The sequence below is a fragment of the Podarcis cretensis genome (genome assembly GCF_951804945.1).
Source record: "Podarcis cretensis genome assembly, chromosome: 5".
NCBI lineage: Eukaryota > Metazoa > Chordata > Lepidosauria > Squamata > Lacertidae > Podarcis > Podarcis cretensis.
Window position 1 is genome coordinate 19,828,564 of NC_137174.1, and position 12,603 is coordinate 19,841,166.

Here is a 12,603-nt window from a genome sequence, read left to right on the forward strand (position 1 = left end):
TATCCAACAGCAGGCTTTTAAACCATGCTGAGAATCTTGCTGCCTTCTATTGTAATTGCTTAGCTCCCCCTCACATACAGAAATCTAAAATGGCGACTCTGACATGCAGTGGGAAAGGGCAAGGCATCCAAACATTCTACAATTCCCTTCCAGTGTAAATATATATTCAAGGTGAGGACTACAACCCATAAGCAACTTTTTATTTATTTATTGAATTTATATATTGTCCTATACCCACCAGGTCTCATATCCTAAATCTTGTAAACAAGCCATTCACCAAAGTGTCTGGTTTTACCTAATGGCTATAGCCCTTTTGCTGAACCCCAATGATCTTGGAGAACTACACAAGGGATTTCTTTCACTCTGCTTCTGCTGTTGCTGCCAGCAAAGGAGCAGAGACTGTGCTTTGGAATGGATTCTAAATTTCTGGCATGGTGTCATCATTTGCTAGTCACACAGCCTCCAGTCTCATTTGTAATGGATCAGTTTTCATTTTGACCTACTTTAAATTAATCTGAAAGCTTTATCTGAGCACTGAAATATTTTCTGTGGCTAGGGGAGGTCTTTGCTCTGCTCTTCCAAATGACCTTTTCTTCGTACTTAATGTCATACACTTTCCCCAACATTACCTCTTACAATTGACACTCTTCCACCCTTCACCTTCCCGATTATACAAGCACAGATCCTTGTCAAGATTTAACGACTGCAGTTGCATCAAGTATAACTCTCAAAGAGATTAGTAAATACACCCCACATTCTCTGCCCATGAAAGACACAAATGTCACCATATTTTTTCAGTCACAGCATCCACACCGAAGTTGACTATCCTTAGGTAAAATGTCCCAATCTAGCAATGGAATTTCATACATGCAAATACTACATGTGAAAATGTATTGCAATGCTCTCCAGTCCCCACTGAATGCAATGAATGTGTCTAATGGGATGGATAGATCAGTCAAATTCTGCTCCATGTCTGTCTCCCGTGTGTTTATTCATAAGTTATTCCTCCCCATTTTCATATCGATCTGTGATGATTTTTTTAAAAAGGGAAAAACATGCATGGAAATTTGCATTATTTTTCAATGCATTTTATTATTTTCACAAAATGCAGAGTTGTGTACATATTTTACCCAAAGCACATATGGGGGGGGGGCTGTATTATACCTAAAACACAAGTTTTCAAGACAATTTGGTATAATTCTTTTAGTCAAGAATTTGCAGAAGTGCAAAAACCAAAAGATAACTGTGTTCCAATCTATACATTAATCCAGGAAATGTGAATCAGACTGATTCATTTAAAAAATACTGTATGGACAAAACAACACCCTCCACCCTCCCTACTAATGGGAAATTCTCATTCCCCCCCCCCCATCCAGATTGCACATAAGCAGTACATTACAATAAAAATGAGTTCACTTTTCATTTTAAAAAATAATAAACGGGAAAAGTATGTGAATAAAATCTATTATAGGAAACCCTATAAGAATTAACAGAGTTATTTTAGACCCCAAATGTACTATAAAAAATAATCCCAAACATTTCTTATTCTTTGACATTAACTAGGAGTAATTGTCAAATACATCTAATGGTTTTTTAAACTAAACTATGATCTGGGCCCAATATCAGATAACTGAAACAACTATAAGAGGATTAAAAGGTTTCTTAAATTCTTGACAGTTGTTTACAATTACTTTAGATATTCTGAATAAGAAGAAAATGTGTTTTGTTTGTTTGAAAAGTTTTGTTGCTGTTGGCTTTCTTAAAAATAAAAAAGTTTCGACATTGTTTCTAACATTCTTTATGTGTTTCCCATAATAAAATATGAATAAGCATTACTGGAATATACAATTTTCAGTAATCATGTAAGCACTCTTGCTTATAGTCTCAGTCTTGCAATGTCTCAGTCTATTGCATTAAAACTTACTTGACGTTCCACTTCTTCCAATGTATATGTTTAATTCAGGGGAGGGGAACCTTTTCTGTCCCTGGAAGGCCAAGTGTGACAGGGGGCTGGGGCTGCAAGAGCAGCATGGGGATGCTTGCCAAAGCCCTCTTGCAAACAGCCCATGCATGTATATCGAGTTTTTGGAGGCTCACTTGAACCATATGGAGGAGCACCTGTAACAGCCCTACCTGCTTGTGAGGATACACATTGATGTGGCACTTGATACATTCTTGTCCCATGTTGGCCCAGGAGTTTCCACTCATCCATTTTCTCTTGCACTTGGGGCATTTGTATTCACCGAAGCAGCGTTTTTTCCCCTGGTACGGTGTCAGGCCTTCTCCTTTTGGACGTGCCTAAAATGTGAAGAGGAGAGAAATAAATGTAATCATAACTGAAGTGCAGAACAGGAAGTGGGAATGGATTGTGCAGTGAGTTTTGCGTGGCCAAGGAGGCTTAGGCCCTCTCCCCTTCCTGCATAGCTCAGGTTCTCAGCTACTATGCTATACCAGTGTTTCCCAAACTTGGGTCTCCAGCTGTTATTGGACTACAACTCCCATCATCCCTAGCTGGCAAGACCAGCGGTCAGGGATGATGGGAACTGTAGCCTGAAAACAGCTGGAAACTAAAGTTTGGGAAAATCTGTACTATATCATCTATTTCATAATCTAAACATAGTAATCTAAGGAACACTCAAATAACAAAAGACAATCGAACAAAAAAGAGCAGTGAGATTTTTAAGCACCTCTACAAGTAAGAACTTCCCCCCAACATTCTCTCCCACTCTCCCAAAAAGATATCCCATCCTAGCATGACCAAGACATGGAATCCAGGGCAGGACTACATAGATAGGGGCTGGGCTGGCTCTCAGTGGCTCCCACTGAGCTGTGTGGAATAATGCAAGTCGGCTACAGTAGGCAACATGATTCCCCCGGTGTCATTTTTTTTCTACTGTGCCACTACAACAGCTGGCATCTTGCTCATTAATAAATAGCTGAGTAAATGCAATCTTAAAATTCATTCCTTTATCCAGTACCAAAGGCCAGGTGACACTAAAACAGTGCAATCTACTTCCGAAGCATAGGGAGAAATAGAGAATGCTGGACTTCCTTGGGAGGGAATTCCAAATATATGGTGCCACTATGAAGGTGTTGCTTCTGTTTGCAGCTGTTGAAGGAAATTCCAGTATTGAATGTTCCCCGATGGGATTATATGACCCAGACTGTTTAAGGCTTTTAATGAAAGATGGTAACCAGCACCCTGAATGGTGCCCAAATTAGTGCATCCACAGAGAGCATGTCAGTAGGAATTGCTTGTCCCAGAGGTGCTCAGCACTTTTGATTCTGTGCTTGGCTTCCTCTGTAACTACCCTCCCCTATGACTATGGACTTGCTTGTGAATGCCTTCTCTCTGCTTTCATGGGTAGTAAGCATGCAGGGAAATGCCTGCTCTCATGAGAACCCCAAGGCCCATATGGTTTTTGTTTCATGTGTTGTCATTCTATTATCCAACTCCTGGAAACTGTGAATCACGGCCCTTTGTGGGGCTGACTGTGCTATGATCCATTTATGTTGTTGTCTTCTGAGATTGCTTAACATTCCCTGATGAAATCCTCAGTGTTTCTTAACTGTGCGGGGCGCCACTTTTCTTGGTCGGCAATATGCATGCACGATTATTTGTTTTTATTTGCAATACTTCAGCTGTTTTATACATACAGATGGCCTGTTAATGAGGACGTGAGTGATGCCTTTTTCCTCACTTAGACAAATCTTTGGATTTTGCAAGACACATAACTAAACAGAATATGGGATTGCTAATTATATGAGAAAATACATTGCAGTTGTGTTGATAAAATGCATGAAGAAAATAATCCAGATTTGCATTAAAACTACGGGTACTAATACAGACGTCTGAATAAGTAGGCTATACTAAGTACCATGCTAGCACAGCAATGTTTAGGTACTGAAACAGATGCCACAGTTGGTGTCCATTTTTACAGGGTCTCCTGCTGTCTCCTCTTTTGCTCCCCTTCTCTTGTGCCCTGCTTCTTCCATACCTTTCCCATTCCATCCTTGTTTCATCAAGCAAATGCCACACTCACACTCTGGTCATAACAAGCTCCAGAGTATTTCATAATGATGTTTCTAAACTCTCCCGACACTAAATATCAGGGTTACTGAGTAAGGTGCTCCATGACTGCTGCAGAACGAGTCTTAAGGTCCCAGCAGGCATGAGATGGTTAAATTACAGTTAAGGCCATTTGGTTGCTTGGCAGGCTGTCGATTCAGCTGACATGTCAGCTAGCACTGGGAATTGAAACTAGTTTTTTAAAAGAAAGAAAGAAAGAAAGAAACCATTGGCTCAGTTTCTTCGAACTGAGTCCAAATTACAAAATGGTATTTTGACATAATATGCATGTAAAGGTGGAGTTCCTGGCTGCAGAGGTGCTGGCAAATCTCCCGTTCCCTGATAATAGCTGACCCCGATTCCCAGATAAGATTTGTGCCTGAACTTAAATGTTTCTAAAATTATCACACACACACACACTTCTCTCTACTGGAAGGCTGTAGGGATTAAATGTCTTTCCTCAAAGGCTGTTGGTAACCCACTGTGACCTGAGCAGGCCAAAGGCTTCTTTGTTACCCATTCATGTAACTACACTTCTGTTCTGCTGGAGACATTTTATAAGGCTCCCAGAATAAATTTAAGCTTTCCGAAAGCCAAGTGGGTCCTTAGCTTTAAGAAAATCTCTGCTTTGCTCTGGGAACTTGTGCACTATATCTTGGTGTAGAGGTCCAAATAGCTCTTGGTTCTTAAAACTGTGTAGAAGGAAAAGCAGGTGTTTGGCACGAAAACCCGAACTTGGCAGGGATGGGAGATCCCATGGCCAATGGCGATGGCTCATGCTGTGTTGTGTATATGTGAGAACTTCAGAAAAGTACATTCAGCGTATCTGGCCCTGTTAAAGGAGGCAATGAAACAAGGTGGGTATTTCCCTTGTTTTATTGCATGGGGATAAGGAAGGCCATAAATGCACAACTTTCAATGAGGAATGCTATATTTTCCACTTAAAGGAGCCAAAAAGTTTGCCAGAAGGGTAAGTTGGGCTACCGGGGTCAGGTGGGGCTGGGCTGCAAAGGGGGTGTGAGTGAAGCCAGGCAGACAGGGATCAAGTGGAAATTCTGGAGTAGCAGAATTCAAGACAACTAACTGACATGTGCTAAGTCAGTGTTTCCCAGTGGTCAGGGATGATGGGTACTGTAGTTCGAAAACAGCTGGAGTTTGGGAAACAATGCTAAGTGAAAGTTTGGGAAACAATGCTAAGTGAAAGGATGAACAAGGTAAAAAGAAGGAGAAAACAGGAAGCACAAGCAGGAGGTTCAACAGGCATAGCCAAATTCGAGTTCCTGATTGCTCATCCTTCCAGCAGCCACAGCCACTACAGCTTCTTTTTGTAGTAGCGGTAGAGAACCTTTCTCAGCTCAAGAGCCATATTGTGTTGTGGGCAACATTCTAAGGGCCATGTATGCAACAACGGCAGCAAGGATACTCATCGCTAAGAGCTGGAAAACTCAAGATCTACCCACACTGGAAGAGTGGCAGATGCAGCTGATGGACTATATGCAACTGGCCGAGATGACTGGCAGAATCCGAGACCTGGGAGAAGAGAGGGTTGAAGAAGACTGGAAGAAATTCAAGATTTATTTACAAAAGTACTGTAATTTGGTTGAATGCTAAGAAGGATGCTAGATCATAAATAATTGCCTACCATCGAATTAGATTTGAACTTGACGATAAGTGAGATTGAGGAAAACATAAAAGTTTTGGAGATTAGATTAAATTAACCGAGCAAGACTTAAGAATATAAATAAGATGATAAATTGCTGGAAAAAATTTATAACGATGTAAGTGGGAGTGGGAGACGTGAGGGAGTCCAAAGAAGTTCTGAAAAATGTGTTATGACCCATGCTATATTGTTTATTATTTTTGCATTTTGTATCTAAAAAATCTCAATAAATATTTATTAAAAAAAAAAAAACATTCTAAGGGCCATATGCCAGTGGTGGGGGGAAAGAGGGGAAAGGAAGGACCTACTGACAAGAGAGCTTGGGGATCCACATTTGCACCCAGAATCTACCTTCCTTGGATGCCCGTGCAAGAATGCCACTTAGTGGTTTTTAATTCACAATGAAGCGGTAGTATAAAATTGTTGTGAAATAAAAGTAAATAAATGATGAGTTCTCCTTTGGGCAAAAATAGAAACTGTTTGCAGACGGTTGGTGACAGCACAAGAAACCCTCGACATTTCTTGTGAGTTAAAATGGACATTTATTGGGAGCTAAAATGAGGCGTTTCCTACCCTTCTGGTGAACCATCTTCCTGGTCCCCATGGCAGGCACCCGCTCCACATTGCCATGTTACTCTTACGCCAGGAAGACCCAGTGTGTGATCCTAGCTCTTCCCTGAGGTGCTAATTTAAATCCAAGCTGAGGTGTACATGGAGAAGAGGAGCTCCTGTTCTTTATGCTGCATCTCTTTTACTTTGCTGAGAATCACCCTGCTTTAGCCAGACAATACAGATGAACCACTATGGAGGCTTCCTGACCATGGTCCCCTCCTTTTCTTGACTGCAGCCAAGGAAGGGCTATTAAAATAAATAGTGATGTTTCTGCACAGGATGGACTGCAGGATATATATATATATATATATATATATATATATATATATATTTCTGGCTCAACTCCCTCTTCCCAAGAGCAAGCTGGGAGTGTCATGGTGACCCTCACAGCTGTGCAGGGTTCTCAGTGAGATGGGTTATCCCACACCGCTAGTAAATTTGTTGCATCATCACCCCTACTTGGGGAATTGCTGCTGCTCACTCCTGCCAAGCAATAAATACTCAGTGTAAATGTGGAAGGAAACATGCACATAAAAATTGCGCCTCCCTTCCATTTAATAATAATCAGCATTTTATACAGTGCTTGAAGCTACATGATGTCTTGTGATCCTTGCAGGGACCAAGTATTATTATATGGTTGGTGTTATTATTCTGATATTGCAGAGGAAGGTTTGAGGCTGAGACAGAGTGGGGTGAACAAGGTGACTTCATGGCAAGAGACCAGGGATTTCCTGATTTGTAGTTTAGAAGTAACTGAATCTTACTTCAGCACTAGTTATAGGACCAGGGATTTTTTTTTCCCCAGCCAGAACTCACCAGAACGTAGTTCTGGCACCTCTCAGGTGGGCTCCATTGCCATTCTAAGAGAATGAGGGAGGTGTTCATGGTTCATGTGCCTTGGGCACAGATATTTCCACATGCATTCTCCTTCCCTGGCACAGGAAGATTTTGCTTCTGAATTCCCTTAACCACAGTTTAGTGTGTCACCAAACCCACACTGGTAGTTAATATGTGTGTCGCTCTCTGGGTTCATAGTGTGGCTATCCTTAAGTTCTCCACACTTCAGTTTCTCCAAGGACGTCTTGATCTATTTTATTACATTGTTTTTAATCCTGACCTTCATCCAAGAGGGTCACAGTGACATACCCGCCCCCACTCCTTCCTTCTGCTACAAGCAGCACTTTAAAAACAGTGAATAGAATGAGTTTTGGACTGAACCTCCACTATAGCCATAAATTCAGTGGGTGGACAAAGACAGGCCTCTCGCATTTCTTCATTCTAAGTTTCCCGGTGTTAAAGTAGGAATCACAACCCTTGACAAGAGTTGTTGTGAGGATAGATAACAAAAACATTGTGAAAAATATACTCCACAACCATCCTCAACTACACATTATGCAGACTCCCAAGATTCTTCCCTTCAGGTATGTGGACATGGCGGTGCTGGTGGTTGTTTTGCATTCTGAGCTCCAAGCAGATAAACAGATGGTCTGGCTTTGGGACAAGGCAGCTTCCTTTGTTATTCTCATATACCCCACCTACCCTTTCCCCTGTCAAACCACAAATGGGCTATAATAAGATTTCTGAAGCATCTAATCTCCCCCCGCCACTCCCTTCCCCCACTTTGGTGAGTGGCCAACTGGGGCCCAACTGGTCCGTGTATCTCATGGGACGGCTTTGCCAAGCATCTTGGCAGCATCAGGCATCATAAAAGATCTATTTGCTTCCCTTGGGACAATTCTCCAAAAGTATCCATTTGCAGAGTTTCAGTCATGCTTGGATTTGATGCTGGACTTTTACAAATGCAATAACGTGCACAAGCATCCTCTCAGGCTGGAAGGCAAATTGACCACTGAGGGTGTATCTTCTTCTGAAAGCTCCAGGGACAAAGCAGAGTATTGGAACATACAAGCATGTAGCCAGCAAGATGCTGGACTCACTCCACACAGAGATCTGCGTCGGTGGGAATATTTAATTAGCAAATGCTTATCCCTCAAATGTCAGAATAAAATAAACGAGTGATTTGAATTGCTGGATGACTGCTGGATAAGTCCCCAGTGTACAAACACTGTCTTGAAATGTGACCATTTGCCATAGCATGAAGTTCAGTTGTCAAATGCTAGTGGGATAAATGATAGGTTCCCGAAATCATGACAGATGTGTGGTCATCTCCAAAAGCAGTGGCGCCATGTCTCCTCTTCCTTTCTCCCTCCCGTAATATTTTGTATTGGAATCATGATGCATGATATCTCACCCACCTATCCACCTGCACCAACTATACATTTTTCCACCCTACACGTTTTCGTGCAGGCTTCCTCAACCTCGGCCCTCCAGATGTTTTGAGACTACAATTCCCATCATCTCTGACCACTGGTCCTGCTAGCTAGGGAACATAGGAGTTGTAGGCCAAAAACATCTGGAGGGCTGAGGTTGAGGAAGCCTGTTTTAGTGGAACATCGTATTCCATGCTTTCCTGGGTGCAAAAGTTTCTATGTCATCCATGCAAAAGAACCCATGCAGTCTTGAACTGGGAGGAGACATTGGGGTGTTAAGCTTTGAACCTCTGCCCATGCTGTGTGTAAACATATGCAAATATTAGAAGACATCAATAAGCCTCCTGTGACCTTATTCCAAAGGGGACCAAGCCCAAGAAAGTGCTGTACCCCTGAAATTTCTTGCCGCTTAAGAGAATCAAGGTGTGCACATAACAACTTAGTAAGGCAAAAATGTATGACCTGACATTGTGTTGAGGGTTTGCAACTCCTACACCACTTCACTGGCTGCACCATGAAAAATCTTAAGATGATGACCACGTAGCAAGCAATTTGTCCTGTGAAATGCTAAGGGGAAGAGTGGAGGAAGAGATATTTTAACTGCGGTTGTGTGGTGAATGTAACTTGCAGAACCTGTCTTAGATTACCATATAGATAAGAACAAACCAGTCTATTAAAAGCAGCATTATTGTAACAAAAGAATATTAGTTTAAACTACTTTAAAACATTTGTTGGGAAAGCTATTATACTGCCACCTCAAGTCTAGTACGATTATGGTCTTGCAGGAGTCCCTTAAGAGGATATTCCACAGCTAGGGCACCATAACAGAGAGACTGCCTGGGCAGCCAGTGATTTAAGTAGCTGAAAAGAAAGCATGGCAGCAGAGATCCTTTGGATATTCTTAGACTGTAGAGAAGCTCACACTGGAGAAAAAGTTCTCTTGAGTACTGGCTGCAGATGTTTTAATCTATTAGGGTGGCTTTCAATTTTGTTTTACTCAGATATGGTTGGCACCTGTCTATCTCGGGAGACAGTGGAATAGTGCACTTTCAGAGACAAAGTCACACTGTTGATGAGTAGAGCCATTGAAATCAATGAACATTCGGTCCATATAGTTAAGTGGGTCTGCTCTGAGTAACACTCAGTTGAATACCACCTTTAGGATTTCAGTGGATTTTCCTGGTGGTGTTGATTGCATTAATTAAAAGGTATCTAGATACAAATATTTGATCATATTCCCTATGTGATTCACAAGAAAGAATAAAACAACATAGTAACTATGAACAGAATATAATACAGCAGAAAGGCCACAAGTTCACAAAATGCGCATAAAACAGCAATTTTAAAATTGTATTTAAAAAGTGTTTGGGGGGAAATGGTTGTGCCTGGCAAAAAAAAAAAATTAAAAAGGCACCAGGTGAACCTCTTTGGAACCTCTTTGGAGATAGTATTGTGTTATTGGGGAGCCATCAATAAGAAGGCCCTCTCACTCGTAGCCACTTGCCTCAACCTTCACGAGGCCCTTCTCTGAATATCGTAATATAATTTAGAAACATTATCCCAAAAGTTGTTTCAGAAGGGGGGAGGGAATATACATCTCTCTTTTTCTACAATGATGACCGAGTGGCACGATTTGGCAGTGCTAATCAGGAACTGCTTACACATGTTTCCAGATGCTGATTAAAGCTGCAAGAGATGAACTACTCAGGAGCCTATAAACCTAAAGTGCTGGCTTGGCAGATGCCTCAGTATTCAAATTAAGACCTGTGCTACAAATCTTGCAAATGCCTTGGCCACAATATTTTGGAAATAATCTCTGTAGTGTTTAATTGGGCTGATCATTAGGCCCATTTGAGGGTGAAATACATAAATGCCAAAGCTGGGATTCTATGCACTATGCCAGCAGAAATGTCAAGAGAGCTGTTTCCCAATGCTTCAGTCAACGTGAAATGTCAGGAAATAGGTTATTTTGACGGTACACAGGAAAAAAATTTGACAGCACCCTGTTCCATTACATCAGGGGTGGCTAACCCATTTCATGGCTTTATGCTAATGTGGGCATGGTCACAGCTAAACATTTGGTGTGATCAAGCTGGAAAGCGGACGTTGCCAAAAAAGAAAATAAATACCACATGTAGAACCATAGAATCATAGAACTGCAGAGTTGGAAGGGACCACGATGATCATCTAGTCCAACCCCCTGCAATGCAGGGCTCAAACCCACAACCCTGAGATTAAGAGTCTCATGCTTTGCCAACTGAGCTATGTATCAGAGCACATAGATAACACTGCATGGCTAGGAAGAACCAGTATGGACCCTCCTCCAATTTCATCAAATTATGTTTTCCCTAAGACAAGCCCCCTGCAAATTGGTTTGTTCACCCTCACAAGACCATCAATTCAGGTGCGTTACAAAGTCCTCCCGCGGCATGCTTTTATGACTAAGTGGTGAAGTGCTGGCTGCAACGCTTGTCCCACTATGATGCCATTGGTAGCACTCAGGACAAATTGCTGAAGATCATTGGTCTTCAGTTGCTGACAGCATTGCAGGCAACTACTAATATTATTGGGACGCAGGTGGCGCTGTGGGTTAAAGCCTCAGCGCCTAGGACTTGCTGATCGAAAGGTCGGCGGTTCGAATCCCTGCGGCGGGGTGCGCTCCCGCTGCTCGGTCCCAGCGCCTGCCAACCTAGCAGTTCGAAAGCACCTCCGGGTGCAAGTAGATAAATAGGGACCGCTTACCAGCGGGAAGGTAAACGGCGTTTCCATGTGCGGCTCTGGCTTGCCAGAGCAGCGATGTCACGCTGGCCACGTGACCCGGAAGTGTCTCCGGACAGCGCTGGCCCCTGGCCTCTTAAGTGAGATGGGCGCACAACCCCAGAGTCTGTCAAGACTGGCCCGTACGGGCAGGGGTACCTTTACCTTTACCTTTTTACTAATATTATTAATAACACAACCATTTTAACAACATGGACCTAAAAACTTGGGGAAAGGGAAGTGAGTTTTCTTGAGTTGTTCTGCTGTTGTAGAGAGGGGTCTTGAATATGTTATGGCAGCTTTTGGAAAGGTGGAAACAGCTGTGGAATAACCACCAAATAATAGGCAGCATAATTTTCCCAGCATAAGCCCCCACTCGGACAAGTGATGGCCCAGGAAATAGATAGGCACCACATGTTCCCAGATGTGTGCCTCAGGATCTCTTGCAACCATGTGCATTGCTTTACTTTCTAAGACTAGAGATTCAATAAATGCCTTTAACAATTGGTAAGTGGCCAGCCTCTCTTTTAGAGCAAGACAGAGATCTAGATTATAATTGTACTTATTCAAGTAATGTTAATAATTGTGCTTATCCAAAATACTTGGTTCCTGTTTTAATCTTTCTGTTGACTGTATGCCCAAGGACCGCTTAGAGATGGAATCATTTTAGACTTCTTTTTGAAGTAGTTTATCTTTTTGGAACCATTCTTGAAAAGGAAAGGAAAATCACTGCGATAAGAAGCACGGTTGTATTCAAAGGTTTAAATAAAAAATCTGCTACAAGCTGGCCTTCTTAAGATTTTTTCAAAGCAAAGTGTCCATCTGTTACCAGACAAATAACTTGTCATAGAGTGGCAGGGTAGATTTAGAGGCAATGTAATAATAATAATAATAATAATTATTATTTATTATTTGTACCCCGCCCATCTGGCTGGGTTTCCCCAGCCACTCTGGGCGGCTTCCATAAAAACCAAAAATACACTAAAATATCACAGATTAAAAACTTCCCTGAAGAGGGCTGCCTTAAGATGTCTTCTGAATGTCAGGTAGTTATTTATCGCTTTGACATCTGATGGGAGGGCGTTCCACAGGGCAGGCGCCACGACCGAGAAGGCCCTCTGCCTGGTTCCCTGTAGCTTTGCTTCTCGCAATGAAGGAACCGCCAGAAGGCCCTCGGCGCTGGACCTCAGCGTCCGGGCAGAACGATGGGGGTGGAGACGCTCCTTCAGGTATAC

General features: G+C 42.3%; 1 protein-coding gene across 2 annotated transcripts in view; it reads right to left on the reverse strand.

Annotated features, from left to right (window-relative positions):
• Nucleotides 1–12,603, reverse strand: part of ZCCHC24 (zinc finger CCHC-type containing 24) — a 116,635-nt gene that overhangs the window by 15,985 nt on the left and 88,047 nt on the right. For both annotated transcript variants that reach the window (XR_013839154.1, XM_079977043.1), the window contains exon 3: nucleotides 2,134–2,298. Coding sequence is in view for 1 of the 2 variants with exons in the window: in XM_079977043.1 (XP_079833169.1) it covers nucleotides 2,134–2,298 (165 nt within the window). In the remaining variant the exon portion in view is untranslated. The remainder of the gene's footprint in view (nucleotides 1–2,133; nucleotides 2,299–12,603) is intronic.